This window comes from Musca autumnalis, unplaced genomic scaffold (assembly GCF_047663935.1).
Source record: "Musca autumnalis isolate F117 unplaced genomic scaffold, ASM4766393v1 scaffold_4, whole genome shotgun sequence".
In the NCBI taxonomy this organism is placed as follows: Eukaryota; Metazoa; Arthropoda; class Insecta; order Diptera; family Muscidae; genus Musca; species Musca autumnalis.
The window spans coordinates 146141384-146166371 of NW_027411977.1; the positions used below are offsets into that span (position 1 = coordinate 146141384).

Below are 24988 nucleotides of genomic sequence, written 5' to 3' on the forward strand. Positions count from 1 at the left end.
GAGATAGAGAAAATCTGGCAAAAATTGGAGATCATTTTTATAAAAGTCGCGATACCTCCGAAACTAGAAGAGATAGAGCAAATCTGCCAAAAATTCGAGATAATTTTTATAAAAGTCGCGATATCTCCGAAACTACAAGAGATAGAGCAAATCTGGCAAAAATTCGAGATCATTTTTATAAAGGTCGCGATATCTCCGAAACTAGAAGAGATAGAGCAAATCTGGTAAAAATTCGAGATCATTATTATAAAAGTCGCGATATCTCCGAAACTAGAAGAGATAGAGCAAATCTGGCTAAAATTCGAGTTCATTTTTTAAAAGTCGCGATATCTCCGAAACTAGAAGAGATAGAGCAAATCTGCCAAAAATTCGAGATCATTTTTATAAAAGTCACGATATCTCCGAAACTACAAGAGAAGAGCAAATCTGGCAAAAATTCGAGATCATTTTTATAAAAGTCGCGATATCTCCGAAACTAGAAGGGATAGAGCAAATCTGGCAAAAATTCGAGTTCATTTTTTAAAAGTCGCGTTATCTCCGAAACTAGAAGAGATAGAGCAAATCTGGCAAAAATTCGAAATCATTTTTATAAAAAATTCAAGTTCAATTTCATTTTCATAAATGTCGCGATATCTCCGAAACTAGAAGAGATAGAGCAAATCTGGCAAAAATTCGAGATCATTTTTATAAAATTCGCGATATCTCCGAAACTAGAAGAGATAGAGAAAATCTGGCAAAAATTCGAGATCATTTTTATAAAAAATTCAAGTTCAATTTCATTTTCATAAATGCCGCGATATCTCCGAAACTAGAGGAGATAGAGAAAATCTGGCAAAAATTCGAGATCATTTTTATAAAAGTCGCGATATCTCCGAAATTAGAAGAAATAGAGCAATTCTGGCAAAAATTGGAGATCATTTTCATAAATGCCGCGATATCTCCGAAACTAGAAGAGGTAGAGAAAATCTGGCAAAAATTCGAGATCATTTTTATAAAAGACGCGATATCTCCGAAACAAGAAGAGATAGAGCAAATCTGGCAAAAGTTCGAGATCATTTTTATAAAAGTCGCGATATCTCCGAAACTAGAAGAGATAGAGCAAATCTGGTAAAAATTCGAGATCATTTTTATAAAAGTCGCGATATCTCCGAAACTACAAGAGATAGAGCAAATCTTGTAAAAATTCGAGATCATTTTTATAAAAGTCGCGATATCTCCGAAACTAGAAGAGATAGAGCAAATCTGCAAAAATTCGAGATCATTTTTATAAAAAATTCAAGTTCAACTTAATTTTTATAAAAGTCGCGATATCTCCGAAACTAGAAGAGATGGAGCAAATCTGGCAAAAATTCGAGTTCATTTTTTAAAAGTCGCGATATCTCCGAAACTAGAAGAGATAGAGCTAATCTGCCAAAAATTCGAGATCATTTTTATAAAAGTCGCGATATCTCCGAAACTACAAGAGATAGAGCAAATCTTGTAAAAATTCGAGATCATTTTTATAAAAGTCGCGATATCTCCGAAACTAGAAGAGATAGAGCAAATCTGCAAAAATTCGAGATCATTTTTATAAAAAATTCAAGTTCAACTTAATTTTTATAAAAGTCGCGATATCTCCGAAACTAGAAGAGATGGAGCAAATCTGGCAAAAATTCGAGTTCATTTTTTAAAAGTCGCGATATCTCCGAAACTAGAAGAGATAGAGCAAATCTGGCAAAAATTCTAGATCATTTTTATAAAAGTCGCGATATCTCTGAAACTAGAAGAGATAGAGCAAATCTGCCAAAAATTCGAGATCATTTTTATAAAGGTCGCGATATCTCCGAAAGTAGAAGAGATAGAGCAAATCTGGTAAAAATTCGAGATCATTTTTATAAAGGTCGCGATATCTCCGAAACTAGAAGAGATAGAGCAAATCTGGCAAAAATTCGAGATCATTTTTATAAAAAATTCAAGTTCAATTTCATTTTTATAAATGTCGCGATATCTCCGAAACTACAAGAGATAGAGCAAATCTGGCAAAAATTCGAGATCATTTTTATAAAGGTCGCGATATCTCCGAAACTAGAAGAGATAGAGCAAATCTGGTAAAAATTCGAGATCATTTTTATAAAGGTCGCGATATCTCCGAAACTAGAAGAGATAGAGCAAATCTGGCAAAAATTCGAGATCATTTTTATAAAGGTCGCCATATCTCCGAAACTAGAAGAGATAGAGCAAATCTGGCAAAAATTCGAGATCATTTTTATAAAGGTCGCGATATCTCCGAAACTAGAAGAGATAGAGCAAATCTGGCATAAATTCGAGATCATTTTTATAAAAAATTCAAGTTCAATTTCATTTTTATAAATGTCGCGATATCTCCGAAACTAGAAGAGATTGAGCAAATCTGGCAAAAAATCGAGATCATTTTTATAAAAGCCGCGATATCTCCGAAACTAGAAGAGATAGAGCAAAACTTGGAGATCATTTTTATAAAAGTCGCGATATCTCCGAAACTACAAGAGATAGAGCAAATCTGGCAAAAATTCGAGATCATTTTTATAAAGGTCGCGATATCTCCGAAACTAGAAGAGATAGAGCAAATCTGGTAAAAATTCGAGATCATTTTTATAAAGGTCGCGATATCTCCGAAACTAGAAGAGATAGAGCAAATCTGGCATAAATTCGAGATCATTTTTATAAAAAATTCAAGTTCAATTTCATTTTTATAAATGTCGCGATATCTCCGAAACTAGAAGAGATTGAGCAAATCTGGCAAAAAATCGAGATCATTTTTATAAAAGCCGCGATATCTCCGAAACTAGAAGAGATAGAGCAAATCTGGCAAAACTTGGAGATCATTTTTATAAAAGTCGCGATATCTCCGAAACTACAAGAGATAGAGCAAATCTGGCAAAAATTCGAGATCATTTTTATAAAGGTCGCGATATCTCCGAAACTAGAAGAGATAGAGCAAATCTGGTAAAACTTGGAGATCATTTTTATAAAAGTCGCGATATCTCCGAAACTACAAGAGATAGAGCAAATCTGGCAAAAATTCGAGATCATTTTTATAAAGGTCGCGATATCTCCGAAACTAGAAGAGATAGAGCAAATCTGGCATAAATTCGAGATCATTTTTATAAAAATTCAAGTTCAATTTCATTTTTATAAAAGCCGCGATATCTCCGAAACTAGAAGAGATAGAGCAAATCTGGCAAAACTTGGAGATCATTTTTATAAAAGTCGCGATATCTCCGAAACTACAAGAGATAGAGCAAATCTGGTAAAACTTGGAGATCATTTTTATAAAAGTCGCGATATCTCCGAAACTACAAGAGATAGAGCAAATCTGGCAAAAATTCGAGATCATTTTTATAAAGGTCGCGATATCTCCGAAACTAGAAGAGATAGAGCAAATCTGGTAAAACTTGGAGATCATTTTTATAAAAGTCGCGATATCTCCGAAACTACAAGAGATAGAGCAAATCTGGCAAAAATTCGAGATCATTTTTATAAAGGTCGCGATATCTCCGAAACTAGAAGAGATAGAGCAAATCTGGCATAAATTCGAGATCATTTTTATAAAAATTCAAGTTCAATTTCATTTTTATAAAAGCCGCGATATCTCCGAAACTAGAAGAGATAGAGCAAATCTGGCAAAACTTGGAGATCATTTTTATAAAAGTCGCGATATCTCCGAAACTACAAGAGATAGAGCAAATCTGGCAAAAATTCGAGATCATTTTTATAAAGGTCGCGATATCTCCGAAACTAGAAGAGATAGAGCAAATCTGGTAAAAATTCGAGATCATTTTTATAAAGGTCGCGATATCTCCGAAACTAGAAGAGATAGAGCAAATCTGGCAAAAATTCGAGATCATTTTTATAAAGGTCGCGGTATCTCCGAAACTAGAAAAGATAGAGCAAATCTGGCAAAAATTCGAAATCATTTTTATAAAAGTCGCGATATCTCCGAAACTAGAAGAGATAGAGCAAATCTGGCAAAAATTCGAGATCATTTTTATAAAGGTCGCGATATCTCCGAAACTAGAAGAGATAGAGCAAATCTGGTAAAAATTCGAGATCATTTTTATAAAGGTCGCGATATCTACGAAACTAGAAGAGATAGAGCAAATCTGGCAAAAATTCGAGATCATTTTTATAAAAAATTCAAGTTCAATTTCATTTTTATAAATGTCGCGATATCTCCGAAACTAGAAGAGATTGAGCAAATCTGGGAAAAAATCGAGATCATTTTTATAAAAGCCGCGATATCTCCGAAACTAGAAGAGATAGAACAAATCTGGCGAAACTTGGAGATCATTTTTATAAAAGTCGCGATATCTCCGAAACTACAAGAGATAGAGCAAATCTGGCAAAAATTCGAGATCATTTTTATAAAGGTCGCGATATCTCCGAAACTAGAAGAGACAGAGCAAATCTGGTAAAAATTCGAGATCATTTTTATAAAGGTCGCGATATCTCCGAAACTAGAAGAGACAGAGCAAATCTGGTAAAAATTCGAGATCATTTTTATAAAGGTCGCGATATCTCCGAAACTAGAAGAGACAGAGCAAATCTGGTAAAAATTCGAGATCATTTTTATAAAGGTCGCGATATCTCCGAAACTAGAAGAGATGGAGCAAGTCTGGCAAAAATTCGAGATCATTTTTATAAAGGTCGCGATATCTTCGAAACTAGAAGAGATAGAGCAAATCTTGCAAAAATTCGAGATCATTTTTATAAAGGTCGCGATATCTCCGAAACTAGAAGAGATAGAGCAAATCTGGCAAAAATTCGAGATATTTTTATAAAAGTCGCGATATCTCCGAAACTAGAAGAGAAAGAGCAAATCTGGCAAAAATTCGAAATCATTTTTATTAAAGTCGCGATATCTCCGAAACTAGAAGAGATAGAGCAAATCTGGCAAAAATTCGAGATCATTTTTATAAAAGTTGCGCTATCTCCGAAACTAGAAGAGATAGAGCAAATCTGGCAAAGATTCGAGATCATTTTTATAAAAGTCGCGATATCTCCGAAACTAGAAGAGATAGAGCAAGTCTGGCAAAAATTCGAGATAATTTTTATAAAAGTCGCGATATCTCCGAAACTAGAAGAGATAGAACAAATCTGGCAAAACTTCGAGATCATTTTTATAAAAGTCGCGATATCTCCGAAACTAGAAGAGATAGAGCAAGTCTGGCAAAAATTCGAGATCATTTTTATAAAAGTCGCGATATCTCCGAAACTAGAAGAGATAGAGCAAGTCTGGCAAAAATTCGAGATCATTTTTATAAAAGTCGCGATATCTCCGAAACTAGAAGAGGTAGAGCAAATCTGGCAAAAATTCGAGATCATTTTTATAAGGGTCGCGATATCTCCGAAACTAAAAGAGATAGAGCAAATCTTGCAAAAATTCGAGATCATTTTTATAAAAGTCGCGATATCTCCGAAACTACAAGAGATAGAGCAAGTCTGGCAAAAATTTGAGATCATTTTTATAAAGGTCGCGATATCTCCGAAACTAGAAGAGGTAGAGCAAATCTGGCAAAAATTCGAGATCATTTTTATAAGGGTCGCGATATCTCCGAAACTAGAAGAGATAGAGCAAATCTGGCAAAAATTCGAGATCATTTTTATAAAAGTCGCGATATCTCCGAAACTAGAAGAGATAGAGCAAGTCTGGCAAAAATTCGAGATAATTTTTATAAAAGTCGCGATATCTCCGAAACTAGAAGAGATAGAACAAATCTGGCAAAACTTCGAGATCATTTTTATAAAAGTCGCGATATCTCCGAAACTAGAAGAGATAGAGCAAATCTGGCAAAAATTCGAGATCATTTTTATAAAAGTTGCGCTATCTCCGAAACTAGAAGAGATAGAGCAAATCTGGCAAAAATTCGAGATCATTTTTATAAAAGTCGCGATATCTCCGAAACTAGAAGAGATAGAGCAAGTCTGGCAAAAATTCGAGATAATTTTTATAAAAGTCGCGATATCTCCGAAACTAGAAGAGATAGAACAAATCTGGCAAAACTTCGAGATCATTTTTATAAAAGTCGCGATATCTCCGAAACTAGAAGAGATAGAGCAAGTCTGGCAAAAATTCGAGATCATTTTTATAAAAGTCGCGATATCTCCGAAACTAGAAGAGATAGAGCAAGTCTGCCAAAAATTCGAGATCATTTTTATAAAAGTCGCGATATCTCCGAAACTAGAAGAGGTAGAGCAAATCTGGCAAAAATTCGAGATCATTTTTATAAGGGTCGCGATATCTCCGAAACTAGAAGAGATAGAACAAATCTGGCAAAAATTCGAGATCATTTTTATAAAAGTCGCGATATCTCCGAAACTAGAAGAGATAGAGCAAGTCTGGCAAAAATTCGAGATAATTTTTATAAAAGTCGCGATATCTCCGAAACTAGAAGAGATAGAACAAATCTGGCAAAACTTCGAGATCATTTTTATAAAAGTCGCGATATCTCCGAAACTAGAAGAGATAGAGCAAGTCTGGCAAAAATTCGAGATCATTTTTATAAAAGTCGCGATATCTCCGAAACTAGAAGAGGTAGAGCAAATCTGGCAAAAATTCGAGATCATTTTTATAAGGGTCGCGATATCTCCGAAACTAAAAGAGATAGAGCAAATCTTGCAAAAATTCGAGATCATTTTTATAAAAGTCGCGATATCTCCGAAACTACAAGAGATAGAGAAAGTCTGGCAAAAATTCGAGATCATTTTTATAAAGGTCGCGATATCTCCGAAACTAGAAGAGATAGAGCAAATCTGGCAAAAATTCGAGATCATTTTTATAAAAGTTGCGCTATCTCCGAAACTAGAAGAGATAGAGCAAATCTGGCAAAAATTCGAGATCATTTTTATAAAAGTCGCGATATCTCCGAAACTAGAAGAGATAGAGCAAATCTGGCAAAAATTCGAGATCATTTTTGTAAAAGTCGCGATATCTCCGAAACTAGAAGAGATAGAGCAAATCTGGCAAAAAATCAAGTTCAAATTCATTTTTATAAATGTCGCGATATTTCCGAAACTAGAAGAGGTAGAGCAAATCTGGCAAAAATTCGAGATCATTTTTATAAAAGTCGCGATATCTCCGAAACTAGAAAAGATAGAGCAAATCTGGCAAAAATTCAAGTTCAAAATCGTTTTTATAAATGTCGCGATATTTCAGAAACTATCGAGATTCGAGATCATTTTTATAAAATTCGCGATATCTCCGAAACGAAGAGATTGAGCAAATCTGGCAAAAATTCGAGATCATTTTATAAAAAATTCAAGTTCAACTTCATTTTTATAAATGTCGCGTTGTCTCCGAAACTGGAAGAGATAGAGCAAATCTGGCAAAAATTCGAGATCATTTTTATAAAAAATTCAAGTTCAACTTAATTTTTATAAAAGTCGCGATATCTCCGAAACTAGAAGAGATAGAGCAAATCTGGCAAAACTTCGAGATCATTTTTATAAAAGTCGCGAGCAAATCTGGCAAAAATTCGAGTTCATTTTTATAAATGTCGCGATATCTCCGAAACTAGAAGAGATAGAGCAAATCCGGCAAAAATTCGAGATAAGTTTTATAAAAGTCGCGATATCTCCGAAACGAAGAGATAGAGCAAATCTGGCAAAAATTCGAGTTCATTTTTATAAAAAAATCAAGTTCAACTTCATTTTTATAAATGTCGCGATATTTCCGAAACTAAAAGAGATAGACAAATCTGGCAAAAATTCGAAATAATTTTTATAAAAAATTCAAGTTCAACTTAATTTTTATAAAAGTCGCAATATCTCCGAAACTAGAAGAGATAGAGCAAATCTGGCAAAACTTCGAGATCATTTTTATTAAAGTCGCGATATCTCCGAAACTAGAAGGATAGAGCAAATCTGTCAAAAGTTAGAGTTAATTTTTATAAAAGTCGCGATATCACCGAAACTAGAAGAGATAGAGAAAATCTGGCAAAAAATCGAGACCATTTTTATAAAAGTCGCGATATCACCGAAACTAGAAGAGATAGAGCAAATCTGGCAAAAATTCGAGATCATTTTTATAAAAGTCGCGATATTTCCGAAACTAGAAGAGATAGAGCAAATCTGGCAAAACTTCGAGATCATTTTTATAAAAGTCGCGATATCTCCGAAACTAGAAGAGATAGAGCAAATCTGGCAAAAATTCGAGATCATTTTTATAAAAGTCGCGATATCTCCGAAACTAGAAGAGATAGAGCAAATCTGGTAAAAATTAGAGATCGTTTTTATAAAAAATAGCTGAACCCGGTGCGCTTTGCTACCCCGACATAGATAAAATATAATAGAATGCTTTTTTAATATTTTAACGTATAAATATAGGAGATATGAAGGCGTTCTCTGCTCATTTGGAGCTACTATGGTATTTTTGTATGTTTCAGGAGGTACCACTCCTCCTAAAGCCTTTTCGACTATAAGTATTCCTACGGTAGTTATATACTTTTACAGTATTAATTTCTGTTTATTTGTACAGATTGGATTTGGAGTGAAAAAAAATTAAGAATAGAACCAGGTTTGAGAACCTTAGGTTTGAGGGTAGTTGTAATTTATTTTATAAATGGGACTTAATATTTCCAGGTCATATAAATATTAACATATTGTGATATCTTAAATTACTCTTAGGATAACTCCCACTCGTATTCATAATTGTTACTCAATATTGATTTAGTTATATTATATTAAAACATTATTCTTATGAAGTCTCTCAAAGATATAATATTTAAAGCTGTAGCATTGGTCAATTCCTTCTCAACTATAAGTACTTGTGTATATAATGATGACTTCTAAATATCTTCAAAATTTCATTGAAGTTGGACATACGCAACAAAAACATGAAAATATACATGGGAGCTATGTATATTCCGATCTGAACAGATCTCGATATCATTTTGCACATTTATTTTTACAACAAATCCCGTCTCACATTCCAGATTGCAATGAAATTGGACATACATAACGTGTTTGGTGCACAAAATGCAGGAAATCGGCCGAAAATATATATGGGAGCTATATCCAAATATGAACCGATTTCGATATAATTTGACACATTTATGTCTAGACCAAACTGCGTTAGACATTCCAAATTTTCAGCAAAATTTGACATACTTACCCCCGTTATTATAAGACCTCTTTTGTTATAGTTTGGATTTACCGAACAGTATTGTAGCGTTTCGATTAAATTAAAGTTAAAAGAAATGATTGAATTTCAAGGAGGAGCTTCTTGGCATTAACTTTCAATGTAAAAATTATATTTTTAATACCTCCAAATTGGTTTATTTTGCGTTTTCAAAACCATCAGATAGTAAAAGAACACATATAATAATGACCCATAGTGTGTTTGTTGAATAAATTACAGGAAATCGGCCGAAAATATGTATAGGGGCAATATTCAAATATGAACCGATTTGGATATAATTTGGCACATTCATTTATAGACCAAATTCCGTCACACATTCCAAATTTCATTGAAATTGGACATAAACAGCGTGTTTGGTGCATAAAATACAGCAAATCGGCCAAAAAATATGCATAGGGGCAATATCCAAATATGAACCGATTTCGATATAATTTCGCACATTTGTTTCTAGACTAAATTCCGTTACACATTCCAAATTTCAGCGAACTTGGACATATATAGCGTGTTTGGTGCATCAAATGCGGAAAATCGGCCGAAAATATATACGGGAGCTACATCCAAATCTGAACCGATTTCGGTATAATTTGGCACATGTATTTCTAGACCAAGTTCAGTCACACGTTCCAAATTTTATTGAAATTGGATATATGTATATAGCGTGTTTGGTGCATAAAATAAGGAAATCGGCCGAAAATATATGTATATGGGAGCTATATCCAAATCTGAACCAATCTCGATATAATTTGGCACATTTATTTCTAGAACAAATTCCGTCAGACTTTCAAAATTTCAGCGAAATTGAACATATATAGCGTGTTTGGTACATAAAATAAGGAAATCGGACGAAAATATATGTATGTGGGAGCTATATCCAAATCTGAACCGATTTGAATATAATTTGGTAAATTTATTTCTACATCAAATTCCGTCACACATACAACATTTGGAGATTGAATCAGTAACAGTTCTAAAGATATTTGCATACAAAGTCTAAATTTTTTAAAGGTACCTCCGGTTTTGATGCTATATCTCCAGATCAACGCGAAATTTCAAAAAATGATATAGCCTATTTTCATTCCAGGCCATGTAGCAATGTACCCTAAACATTTCAGTAAGATCTGTTCAGCGGTTTTCGAGTCTATAAGGCACAAACAAACAAACAAACGTACAAACAAATTTCAATCTTCTATATCTATATATATATATGGCGAATAACAAAATTCCTTTACAATTCCATTTGAAAAAAATTAAAAATTTTTTTTGCGAGCACATCTACGATTTTTGGTATAGAGGTAAAGGAAAAAAATCCGGTTTCAAATCTACTCGCGTTCACGAAATTGGCCAATGCGCGCAAAAGTTATAGCGGTTTTTATTCTCATATAAAGAAAAAATATTTAAAAATATCTTTTTTGTTGTTATGAGAAAATGTATGCATAAATCGTTAACAGCATTCCATATCTATTCGTGGATGTTTAAAAAGTTATTAAATTTATTATTATTTTCGCGGAAAATCAACAAATAATAAAAAATTTTGAAGTAAATCCAAATTATCCTTTCCCAGAATCCGTACAAACCCTCAAAAAATAAATTAAAAAATATATGCGGAATCTAGACAATGCGTAGAAAAATATGATACCAAATTTATGGAGATTGGGTACATAAATTGCATATTATAGCAACAACAAAAGAGAAAAACTTATTGTTGGAAAATATTGTTGCAAATATTTGTTTGGTTTGATTTTAAAAATTCGAAAAAAATATTTGGGAGTTCTCCAACTATTTTGCTAAAATCCCATAGAATAATGAATGTATACTGTTAAAACTTCATCAAAAAATATGGTTTACAATCGCGAGAGTTTAACTGATTACTGTGATAACTTATATGTGTAGGAAATTAAGAGTAATATTGAAAATACAATCATTCAATTAATATTAAAATTAAAAAGCCCGTTATTCGCGAATTAGTTAAAGTCGGTTGATGCGCATTCGTTTTTTGATACAGCGAATCAATCTCTTTCAAAATTTATGCATATTTCGATGTTTCACTCAGGGGCCATTGTGTGCCGCCAGTTGCATCATACACTGCAAAAAACCTTAAAGTTGGTAAAAGTCGCGCAATGTGCATACGATTTTGATGCGCATCCGGTTTCATCAGCGCCTATCAAAAATACGTCAAAATATAACTATTTTAATTATATTCTTCAAGAACCGCGGATGTGCCTCCATATTCAATTTTTTGTGAAAGACCCATATTACTCGCGTATCTCTTTTCTTTTATGACACGCGTTTTCGCAAATATTATAATCGCAAGTAAAGGATTCCATTTATGTAAAAAATTTTAAAGAAAATCGCGGTTTAGTACGCGGATTTGTCAAAATATATTTTTGCTGATTTTCCGATTTTCAAGGTATCTATATCCGCGGTTTTAGTAGATGGACTCTATCGCGGAAGGCTTCATTAGAACCGTCGCGTAAAAAAACTAAATTCACGCGGGTTTCAAAGGAAATTGAATGACAGTTGTAAATTTTACACGCAAAAAAATATGTTTTGTAAGAAAATTCACGCATGAAATTTTGGCCTTTCGACTCCAATTACTAGGATGCTGTAAGGAGCACACTCATGAGATATGCACCAAACGACGTAAAATCACGAGTTCTATAATCGTGTTATGAGTTTGGAATATTATCTTATTGCGCGTCCGGATTATTAAAAAAATTCAAAAAACCCCGAAATTCCGGCTTCAAAATGTCAGCATCAATTTTCAGTGGATGCAGTGGATATATCGAAAAATCATACACTACAATCTTGTTGCCCATGGAGTATTCTATGATTCTTTCTTTGGGGATATGTCTATAAAATGTAAGGTTAAGCCAAAAATCGTATGGGAACAGAAACAAACTTGTTGGCTTCATCCCATTTTTACTCATTTTTCTACATTGATGCCAACACAGCTTCCACGAAAATTAATTTTAATGGTCGACATTATGGGATCCCTCCTAAAACACTCCATTTTAAAGAATTGTAGTCATACTTTATAGAATATATTAACAGTTCGCGAATTCTGATAGGGTGAAACTCGGATTCATCGATTGCAAAACATTTTTGTTATTCGCCATATATATAAAATTCTTCGAGACTGCCATGATGTTCGAAATTAAACTCCTCCGAAACGGCTGGACCGAATTCGATGAAATTTTGTATGTGGAGTTTTTAGGTCTGAGAATAGGTTTTTAGCTATTTTTTATACTGGTCAGTGAAGTGACCAGGGTACCTCCCCCACAATTTTTTTTAAGAAAACGTGAAATCAAATATAATTTTGAACGTATTGTTTAAAAATTGATTGCAATACTATGGTAATAACTGTCTTGATCCTGAATGGTCATCTCGGAAGTAGAATATCGCGGTCAGCCCAATTTTTTAAAAATGTATAATTATAGGTCATATCCTTAATTTTAGTAAGCGTGACTACAAAAACGCTATAAACACTGGCTTCAATAATTGGGAAAGCGCGAACAACCCCACAGTTTGGAATACAGTACAACCCAAATGATGTTAAATGTCCCTTGACCGAAATTCCAAAATATCGATTGAGAAATCAGGCAAGACATAATTTCAAAGATGGTTAAATAAGTAGAACGTCTAAAAAATGTGCATTGGTCACTAAAGCAATTCGGTGTATATATAACATATCTAAATGTATATAGGGTTCTTTAAGACTGACATGATTTCCTAAATTAAACTACCGAATCGGCTGGACCGAATTGGATGAAATTGTGTGTAGGTTCATAAGGTGGGAGAATACCGATAATGGAGGGTGTGGGGGACCTCCCCAACAATGGGTTTTAACAAATCGATAAATATCAGAGATTATTAGACGTATTGGTACAATTGTGGCCTCTGCCATTAATGGGTGTTTTGGAAGCAGAATAACGCGATTGCGTCCAATTTTTGAAAACTTTATTCTTACTGATTAGATTTACAAATTTAGTAAGTGGGACAGCAAACATGACATGATCATTGACTTCAGTGCTTGGAATAACTCGATCAAGACCACGTTTTTTAATACAGCAAAGTCTAGATAAACCCAATAGCATTTTGAAGTCATTTTTTATGAATCACAGATGTTTTCATGTTTAGGAGTGCAAAATAAGAACGTGTTCAATGAAACATCTCTCTGTTGCCCCAACTTTTGTACGCACCACCATAAATTATATTGAAATCAGGTTTAAGCTATTCCGGTTAAATAATGTGGCTAAAACATTCAAAATCCCCAAAAAATCAGTAGGTATCGTTTTATGAATGAAAACATGGATTTATACCTACAATTCTCTGCTAAAATATTTGATACCTCCAAATATAGCCATTTCTGTTGAATAATGCCGCTAAAACCATGAAATATTGAAAATCGGAAGGTATCGTTCAATGAAGGCTACATAAAAACTTCTACCGAATATTCTATGCGGGAATGTTTTATACCCACAATGAAGACAACGCACCAAATTGCCATAGCCATTTCGGTGGGATAATGAGACTAAAACCTCCAAATTATCGAAACTCGGGAGGTACCGTGCTATATGCCGATAATTCGTTGCAGAAATGGTTTATACTCCCAAGGAATACTAAGTACCAATTATAGCCACTTCGTATGAATAATGTGGCTATAAACTTGAAAATACCGAAGATAGAGAGGGACCATTCAATGAAGACTATTTAGAAACCTGGACCTGTACCGAATGTTCTATGTTTTATACCCACACTGATGAGTGATAATGATATTAAAACTTACAAAATATCGACACTCGGGCGGTACCGTTCTAGGGTAGTTCTATCAAAACGTGGACCTATGCTGATAATCCTTTGCAAAAATGCGTTATGCCTCTAAGGGAGAATAAATACACCAAGACCTCGCTTTACGTCGTTTCACTTTGCGTTTTTTTTCGAAGTTGCGTCGTTGCTTAGTTAATACCTATTTTCAATATGCGTCGTTCGAATTTCGATGTAGCGTTGTTTTGAATTTGAGTGTCTAATTTTTTATAACCTCTACCATAGTATAGACGGTATATAAAGTTTGTTTTTCCGTTTGAAACACATTGAAATATTCATTTGCGATCATATAAGCTGATTTAGTTGTAATCACGCCATCTTCCGAATGATTTGAGATATATGGCTGAAATTTTGTACGCATGTGTATTTGGTCAGAGCTTAGATCAAGTTCGAAGATGGGCTACATCGGTACCGCCCGATTTCAGTTATGTTGACCATTTTAACGACATTTTCAGCCCGAATGAGCTATAATTTGGTATTTAGTGATCCCAGTGATGTGGAAACTTCTCCTACAAAAATGAAGAACATAGGTAAACGTTTTCTTATATCCCTCATATAACGATACCGCCAGATTTCCATTATTTTGTTTTAGCTAAATTTTCTGGCCGAATTAGACCAAAATAGCTGTAATTTCTCTACCTAAAACTGTGGACATAAGAAAAAAGTGTTTTTCACCTTAGAACCTATCTCCGAAATTTACATAGCTTTCCATAGAAAATCTTAGTTCTCATTGCGTCGTTTCACTTTGAGTCGTGTATTTTTTGGAACGTATCTACGACGCAAAGCGAGGTCTTGGTGTACTAAAGTAGTGTCATTTCGGTAGGATAATGCGGCTAAAACCTTGAAAATTCCGAAAATCGGGCGGTCAGTCACTGCTTTATCAAAATGTGGACTGATATAATCAATTTTCAATACCAAACATGCTCCGAGAAAAAATACAAACTTCTGTACCAAATTGAAAAGCTCTATGTTAAATATCGCGAGCTGTATCTTGATCAACAGATAGACGGACATCGTTATATTCACTTATTTTTTATGCTGATCACGAATATATACTTTATAGGTTCTACGAAGAATATTCCGATGTGTTACAAACAGAATCATAAAGTTAATTAATATGAAGGGTATATTATGATGGAGGCTACAATTAAAGTAATTTTCTATTTTACATCTGGAGATACCATTGCATGAGGGTTATACCAAAATATCTAGAGGTATCAATATTAAATAGACAAATTGTAGATAGATTACTATGCCGGAAATCCAAAACGACGGGCCAGCAACGCGGAACCGGGTCAGCTAGTATCTTCTATATATATAAAAATGGTGTAAAAAATGTATAGTAATTCATAAAATGAGAACGGCTAGGCCGATTTCTGTAAAATTTTTTGTCAGTTATTCGTATTTTCGAGGAGAAGGTCTTTACGGAAGAAAATTTTGGAAAATCTCTCTGGAAAAGTCGGAAAATTGGAAAAATCGAAAATTTAGTTTTTGTATGAAATTTTATTCCTTAATAGCGAGACGAAGTTCGCCGGGTCCGCTAGTTTTATATATATATATATATATATATAGATTCAAGTTCAACTTCATTTTGATAAATGTCGCGATATCTCCGAAACTAGAAGAGATAGAGCAAATCTGGCAAAAATTCGAGATCATTTTTATAAAAGTCGCGATATCTCCGAAACTAGAAGAGATGGATCAAATCTGGAAAAAATTCGAGATCAATTTTATGAAAGTCGCGATATCTCCGAAACTAGAAGAGATAGAGCAAATCTGGCAAAATTCGAGATCATTTTTATAAAAAATTCAAGTTCAACTTCATTTTTATGAAAGTCGCGATATCTCCGAAACTAGAAGAGATAGAGCAAATCTGGCAAAAATTCGAGATCATTTTTATAAAAGTCGCCATATCTCCGAAACTAGAAGAGATAGAGCAAATCTGGCAAAAATTCGAGATCATTTTTATAAAAAATACAAGTTCAAGATGAGCCTGACTTGGACTTGAACCCACGTCGTCGAAAAACACAAGAAAAATTTTATCACGACGTGTTAGCGTTATAATCCAAACTCATAACTTCCAAAGGCTGCGCTATAAAGCGTTTGTCATGGAAAACATACAGACCTATTTTGTCAGGACTTAGCTAAAATTTTGCCGAGCTTTTTACAGGGAGATTTTTCGACCCAAATATGGGTTTCGTAGTCTCAAACAGTACTGTGAGTAGGATTCACAGTCTATGAGTGTTAGTTTGTATCACACGACTCCTGATAAAAATGCATTCATTTTTCCTTAATTAATTTTCTGAATTTTTTTAGTTGGCTTGCACGATCTCTGTCACATCTTTTAAAAGATAACGTTTTGGTGTTTTTCTGACATAAACGATTATTTGAATTAATTCTCTTTAAAAAGGAAAAAAATAATAAAAGAATATTATTTTCTTACAATAACCAGCTTTAAAAAAGGAAGCCGTAGATAATTTTTGATTGGAAATATTCGATACAAGTCTAATCTCGTATTCTAGTTATACCCTCAGCATTTATTCTAACGAGGGTATATACATTTTCATACGAGCAAAATGTGCCCCATCGAAATAATGGTTTTAGACCCCAAGTATGTTTGGACGAAATGTGTTTCAGACAATTTGGAGTCGATTGAGCAATGTCCGTCCGTCTGTCTGCCTGTCTGGCTGGCTGGAGCGCACGATAACTCTCGAACGGATGAACCGATTCGGTTCAAATTTTGGCTTTCGTAATATTTTGCCCAAGCTTAAATTAAGTTCGAAGATGGGCTATATCGGTCCACTCCTTCCGGTACCTCCCACACAAAAATTTCGAAATTATCGGAAAATTTGGGCGCACGATAACTCTTGAAGGGAGTAACCGATTTGGTCCATACCTTGCACATCCTGAAATGTGTACCAGACTTAGATAGGGTTGCAATATGGACTCAATCGGTCCACTCCTTCGGGTACCTCCCACATAAAATTTCGGAAAAGTTCAGTTTAGGACCATCTCTCGAATCGCTTTGGATTTGGTTTTAGCAACTTGTATTCACTGTTCCCCATACGACGGTACAAGTTTCATTAGGGGCAAGTCCATACTTCCTGAGCAAATAGCATGAAAGTTGCAAGAAACCCCTATGACACCGTGTGAGGTGGTTCGAGCGCAAGATAACTCTAGATCGAATCTGCCGATTCGGTCCAACATTTGGCCTTAGTAATATTTTGTCCAAACATATTATAAGTTCGAAGATAAGCCGTATCGGTCCACTCCTTCAGGTACCTCCCCCACAAAAGTTAAAAAATGTTCAGAAAAATTGTTCGTACGGTAACTCTTGAAGGGAGTGGCCGAATTGGTTCATACTTTACACACCCTAATATACCTACCAGATATAGACCAGGTTCAAATATATATTTGTCCACTCAATCCGGTACCTCCCACACAAAATTTCGGATAAGTTCACTTTAAGACCTGATATCGAATCACTTTGATTTTTAGTGAAGCAACTTGCATTCGCTGCCTCAATTACGATGGTAAAAGTTTTTTCAGGGGCAAGTCCATACTTCTTGAGCAAACAGCCCGAAGGGTGTAAAAACCCCATAGACACCACATGTAGTCGCTGGAGATCCACTTCCATAATGGTCAATGTCGATCCATTCCTTTTAGAATCTCCTCCGGAAAACTTTTGATCTTTAGTCCTAATTAATATTTTTGTCGGTTCAAACGACCAAAATTTTTAAAGCCCCTAAATAAATAGGTTTTTTTGGGAAAAATTGTTTCAATATACACTGGCTGAGGGTATATCTCTGTCGGCAAAGCCGTCTGATACTTTTTTACTTGTTATTCTTCTCTTTGGATATATTTATTTCAATTAATTAATTGATGGTATACAAATAACATTAAACATTTTTTGAGATAGATCTTTTTGTCAGAATCAGTCCTCGTGGTCAAAAGAAGCAAATGCGTTATGTTCAGACCGAACTGTTTATATCCTACACAACACTAAAACACTGTATATATCTGCTCGACATATTCGCGATTGCAATCCCTACATTCAAACGTGGATCTATTTTGACCACTTTCTGCATGGAGGTTCTCCCACCAAAAAGATTCCCAAAATCCATATTACAGACGATATTTTTAAAAATTAGAAATACTGAAAATCTTTAGATACCGAAAACGTGAACTTAAATATTAGAAATTCTCTGCGGAAATTAGAACCCAAAATGCCAAATAAGAGCTAATGCGATTGAAAATTCCGGGATACTCCAAAACGTAAACCTATATGGGAAATATTCTTTTGAAAGATTTTTTTAGTTATAGCGTCAATTTTGTTAGAGTTAAAAACATCAAAATACCAGACGGAAATTTTGTATGGGGACTATGAATAACGTGGTCGATATTTTTAATTCTAAACATCCAAACACTAATATATTGTTACGAATGTAACTGATAGGTTTAAGTTAATTTAGTTTAATTTCCGTTAATTTAAAATTTTGAATTGTAACGTAAAGTTTTTTATTACGCAGTTACTTTATTTAAGCAGCAACAACTACCATGTAGAATTCTCTTCATCATTCTAGTTCTTACTTTACCTTTCATTAATGTGCTTTTGTTTGTTTTGCCATAATCATGTAATTATCGTTTAGTTTGCTACTTCTTTATTTCTTGCATTTGTTTGTTGTTGTGATACGTCATTAGAGTGCTTGTCCACTTGTATTGATCTTCGTCCATGTAAGTGAGTCTGGTTGTTCGCTTAGTGCGAATGTGCGTCTGTGTGTTCGTTGTACAGATTCGAGGTGTTCCCAAAAATGTTCTAGAGGATTCTTGAACGAGGGAATTTGGGGGATAAATACGGGTGGAAGCCGCAATGACGAGTTAGTTGTGTTTTAAGCGTTGAACTGAACAGATCGGTTAAAGAAGTGCTGCGTGCTAACTAGAGACAAGATGTATGCTTAGTAATTAAAGTCGGTTCCGAATAAGTGTAATAAAGTAAATAAAGCATTGTAGAAACGTAATCTAAAACGAACCCTGTTTTGTTTGGTACAAATCTAAAACGAACCCTGTTTTATTTGGTACAAATCGTACTGGGGAATAAAACAACGTCTACACAGAGATTAGTTAAATCTAATTCCGTAACAATATTATACTTTGTTCCAAATTTCAAAATTGTATGTAAGATGTTGTGAACTCTCTCTATTGAATTTATATATTTTGTGTCAATATTGCATATAAAATCAACTAAAAAACCTTTAAAATAGCTTTATATTACGCTACACAACATTTTTAACTTTCATGAATTTTGGTCAAGTTGAACACCCCCCCCCCCCACCCCCTCAAAATGAAATCCTGCGTACGTCCCTGTATGGTGGAGTGTATAAAATAAATTGCTTTATGATTATTCTTTGCTGTAAATGCTAATTTAATTTTTATTGAAATAAAAATACTACAAAATAAAAAAATCATGTTTTGCACATTGTACATAACTTATGTACCGAAGTGATTAATTCATCGTCGTCACCAGGTTTCTATATTTACGAGTTAGTGAGAAATAGCCATAGAGAATAGCATGGTCTGTCAGCCAAAAGTATTAAGTAAATAATCGTAATCCGTATTCATAGCCATGTTGTAGTCCTGTTTAATCTGTTTAATTCTTAAATTATATGCGCTGTTCCAGAAGCAGCAGGAATCCAAATTGTTGTCGTTTTTACCAGATTTGTTTTATAAATTTAAAAGTTTTACAAGTCTTTGTGTACGGGTATGTTTCAAGCATATTATGCTGAGGTCGTTTGCTGTGGCGCTTGTTCCTGTGTTGTTGTCGAACTAGTACTAGCACTTTCCGGCGCCTTTTCATTTATCGCCAACCAAGGACATCGTTTCTGTAACTCTAACCTATATTTCGGATGGCTAATGGCATATACAAACGGATCTATACAAGCTACCATTTTGCAAGTACATGCCGGTATCATTGTTACTCCAGGTGTTAATAAACTCTTATCGCCAAATGCTCCAATTAGAGACATCACCCCATAAGGAGTCCAGGATACAAAGAAAAGGAAGCATATTGTGATTGCTGCCTTTGCAATACGTATTTCCGCTGTGTCTTTGCTCTTGTCTACGTTAGAACGTAATGACTCAACGTTCATCTTTTTTGCTTGCTCCCTCAAGGCCTGTATTGGAAAAATATAAATTATTTTATAAATACAACAAAAAAGCATCAAATAGAATTCGATCTTTTCTAAAGAATATCCAAACTAAAACATTTTTTGACTTAATAATTTTTTGCTTTTTTCAATGCAAGAATCTACTATTTTGGCAAATTTATAAAGTAAACAATTGTAAAATTTAAAAAAAAAAAATAGTAGATTAGATTCTTGTACCTTCTTGAACAGGGCATCTATTTTTCATACTCCAAAATTGCTTATTGAGCCATGTTTGTATTATAACTTTTGGGGAAGTAAAATCAATGGATAACTTAAATTGCATTGTCTCTAAAATCGATTATTTTTAGTTAGGACACTCTTTCAGGAAATGAGCGATGTACATACATATTTATTATACCTTTTCGTGGCTGAATACGTGTCCCACTATTTGACTATAGTAATATATAATCAATGCTGTGGGACAACAAAAACTAAAGAAGAATATCGTTCCAACGAAGAGACGAGTATCGAAGTTATCAGTTAGATAATCAAAAGTGCACGATGTTAAGTATCCCTCTGAAAATTTCGAAGAAAACATAAATACATATTGTTATGAATGTAACTGATAGGTTTAAGTTAGTTTAGTTTAATTTCCGTTAATTTAAAATTTGTAACGTAAAGTTTTATTACGCAGTTATGTTTGGTTTACATTCGGCGTCTTTTCGTGATTTCGAAGGCGTTTCGTGATTTCGCGCGGAATCAAGCAAAAATTATCATGATTTCGCATACAAAAATGAAATCATCTCATTTCGTGATTTCAGCGAAATCAACATCGAAATCGCAGTACACATGATATACAACCCTGTTATTGCCTGAAAAAGTACCAAAAGTTGCAACACTTTTCACGTATCACAATAAACAAGGTAGATGGTCAATTGATGCAACAAAAAATTTTAGTATCAAAATTTGTAAACAATGTGAAAAAAAAATTAAATTACTTTGTTACAATGCTATTTTTCATTGTGTTCTCGTACTTTTTTAATGGTAATGTTAGAAAAAAGAGCGAATTGTCAAAAATTGATTCCCAAAACAAATTTCTTAAAAAATAAGGGAACGGAAAATGACGGAAATTGCAGAAACTCCTGCATAAATGTCAAAATCAACGTGTCAGCTATCGTATTAGATGCCAATGAAAATACTTGCTGCTAGTTTCTACTAGGCCAAAATTGTATGGCAGAAAATAGGAGAAGAAGGTGTTATTCGGAGCTATTTTTGTTTAAAGAGAAGTGCAAGTCTTGCTAAATTTCGGAGTACGGGAACGCATTTTTAGCACTAAACGAGGAAACTACTGCAAGTACTAACATTATGCAGGTTCTGAGCACAACTTTTATCTATCAAAATTTATTATGATGTCTCAACGATAAAATCATTTTTTATTTTTTCATTTGTTTTTACTATACACAATTAATACGATATATAGATAATTTTCGAAATAAAGTTGTAAAGTTCTATATTGTCGTATATTTTTGATGACAAATTCAATTTACAACAACTTGTTTTGAAAATTCATGTTCGATCAGCTGCGCATGTGCATCTACCTTGATCATTGTGATATGTTTGAAATCAACAAAAAAATAAGTGTAAACACCGGGATGTATTTCAGGATTTCGTGAAATCCAGTGGATTTTAGAGCGCAAGTGTAAACTTGGCATTACTTTATTTAAGCAACAACAACAAAACCAACTACCATGTACAAATCTCTTCATTATTGTAGTTATTTACCTTTGCTTCTGTTTTGTTTCGCCACAATCATGTAATTATTGTTTAGTTTGTTACTTCGTTATTTCTTGCATCTGTTTGTTGTTGTAGTTACGTCATTACTGTGCTTGTCGTCCAATTGTATTCCCCCCATGTATGTATGTGAGTATGGTTGTTCGCTTAGTGCGAATGTGCGTCTGTGTGTTCGCTGCACAGATTCGAGGTGTTGCCATATGTGTTCTAGAGGACTCTAGAACAGGGAGATTTTGGGGTATAAATACAGGGGAACTGGCAATGACGAGTGAGTTGTGTTTTAAGCGTTGAACTGAACAGATCGGTAAAAGAAGTGCTGCGTGCTAACTAGATACAAGCTGTGTGCTAGTAATTAAAGTCGGTTCCGAATAAGTGTAATAAAGTAAATAAAGCATTGTAGAAACGTAATCTAAAACGAATCCTGTTTTATTTGGTACAAATCGTATCGGGGAATAAAACAACGTCTACACGGACATTAGTTAAACCTAATTCCGTAACAATTGGTGTCAGGAAGTGAGATTACGATCATCCTACAATGAAGTTTAAGGATCTACGAGTGGAAGACTTGAAGAAGGAGCTAAGTAAGTTGGAGTTGTGTTCTACTGGCAACAAGGCCGAACTACAAAAACGCTTGTTGGAAGAGTTCGAGCGCCGTGGAATGAACATCGATGAATATGAGTTCGACGGTAAGGAGGAAGTCGAGTTATCGGCAAAGGACGAATCCAGCGTTGAGGAAGTTTCGTCGGTAGCTGCCAGGGGTGACGATTTGAAATCAATGCTGGCTATGATGATGCTGGAAATGAACCAGAAAAATGAAGAAAATTCAAAAAGACTTATGGCGGAAATGAAATCTGACAACTGTAAGATGTTAGAAGAGATGTCTAGGAAGAATGAAGAAACTTCCAGACTTATGATGGAAATGAAAGCAGAAAACTGTCGAATGAGCGAAGAAACCTCCAAACTTATGATGGAAATGAAAGCAGAAAATTGCAGAATGGTTGAAGAAAATTCCAGTAAAATGATGGAGAAATTAGATGCTAAACTGGAAGAAAATTCCAGAAAGAGTGAAGAATATTCCAAAAAATTAGAGGAACAGTTAGAAGAGAACTCTAGAAAAATCGCTAAGGGCATGGAAGAGAAATTAGAGGTAAATTCTAGAACAATTAACGAGAAACTCGAGAACATCACGATGGTGATTGAAAAGAGAGTAGAAAACGTGGAGGTACAAATTAAAGAGTTGGATAAAAAGATTTTGTCTGTTGACGAGAAATTTCTGGCTCAAGATGAGAAGATTCTAGGCATAGAAAAGAAAATGTCGGAACTGGAAATTAAAGGCGGTCCAGTGAGAGCTATTCATAACACGTTAAAAATTAAGCCTCCAGTGTTCGACGGCTCTACCTCTTTAAATGTGTTCAAATTACAGTTCGAGACATTGGCTGCTAGAGATTCTTGGAACGACAACGACAAGGCGGTATCACTCCTTATGGCATTGAAGGGTGATGCTGCTGACGTATTACAGAGTATTCCCGCCGCTTCTAGGAATAACTATGGGGATGTAATGGCTGCTCTCGAACGTAAGTACGGTAGTGAACACAAGCAAGAGATCTACCGAATGGAACTTAGGGGAAGAGCCCAGAAGCCAAATGAGACCTTACAAGACTTTGCGGCTGATATAGAGCGGTTGGCGCAGTTGGCATATCCAGGAGAGACACATCCATTGGTGGACCGCATAAAGATTGAGACATTTGCTAGTGGTATTCGTGATCCAGAGGTAAAATTTGCGACGTATGCGGCACCGATAGGAACATTTGCAGAAACCGTGTCATTTGCCCTGGCCCAAGAAACCGCGAGGATGATGGTGAAACCAAAAGCTTACAACGTGCGGAGGCTGGAAATCCAGGACAACAATTCCCAGACCGTTGTCGACCTGCTGAAAGATGCACTAATGCGTGTGAAACGAGGTGCTGGCAGAACGAAAAAGACGTGCTATAACTGTCGGAAAACTGGACACTTGGCCCGAGAATGCAGAGTGAGACAAGCAAGGCCCAGATCCACCTCACCGCCTTCAAAAAGCAACGACCAACCGGTGGCCAAGAATCTGCAAAGAGAGACATCAGGTGAATCAGATACAGCAAGTTCTGCTAATCACGAGGCGCCGCTGGCAGAGGATGAAAACGATGGTCCCACAATTTCTATAGCCATAGTCCAGCAGAAGAACCACAACTTAACGGTTAAAGGCTTTATCAATGGTGTATTGCGTACCTTGACATTGGACACCGGTGCAACAAAGTCCATTATTAAACCGGATTTGGTAAAAGGGAAGGTATTGCCGTTAAATGGAGTCAAATTGCGGACGGCCACAGGCGAGACTACAACGGTGCATGGAAAGGCCTACCAAAGACTGAGCATGGGTAGAAAATCCGTAAATTTCGATTTTATAGTGGCCGATATTGCGGACGAAGTTATACTTGGTGTAGACTTCATGATTGCCTTCGATATCAATCGGGACATAAAGCACCGTGTGATGACATGGTCCAATGTAGAAATACCGATAAGTGTGGGCTACAACGAGAAAAGCAAACATCGCCCAAAGGCAGAATCCGGCGAGATAGCTGTCGATGTCCGTACGCTGAAGGTGGAAGCCGCCGACAATTGGCCAGTAGGAAAGCGGAAAAATCCAGCAACGAGGACGAGAAAGCGAAGATGTACGTCGAGGAAAGGTCCATCGAAAAGCGGCCGTACAACAAGGAAGGACAAGTCCGATGACGATCAGGTGGCACTTAGGAGGGTGACCGAGAAAGAAGATATAACGTCACGATACCTGGAGAGAAAAGAGCGAAAGTCCAAAGCTGACGCAGTAGAGGGTACATCTAAATCAGTTGCCACCACTACGGAACGAGAACTGCGTCTAGTCAAGAGGAGCAGGCTTAAGCGGGAGGCAGTGTTACCAATGCCCATACCACCGAGAGGGAACTGTGCCTATTCGGGACGAACAGGCTTAAGCGGGAGGCAATGTTACGAATGTAACTGATAGGTTTAAGTTAGTTTAGTTTAATTTCCGTTAATTTAAAAA

General features: G+C 35.2%; 1 protein-coding gene across 1 annotated transcript in view; it reads right to left on the bottom strand.

Annotated features, from left to right (window-relative positions):
- Positions 1 to 19382: 19382 nt before the first annotated feature.
- Rh4 (Rhodopsin 4) overlaps positions 19383 to 24988 on the bottom strand; it is a 67770-nt gene continuing 62164 nt past the window's right edge. Inside the window, exons 4-5 of the mRNA XM_073986075.1 lie at positions 20543 to 20700; positions 19383 to 20151 (exon numbers count right to left, since the gene is read on the bottom strand). Coding sequence (XP_073842176.1) covers positions 19756 to 20151; positions 20543 to 20700 — 554 coding nt within the window. The 3' untranslated portion in view covers positions 19383 to 19755. The remainder of the gene's footprint in view (positions 20152 to 20542; positions 20701 to 24988) is intronic.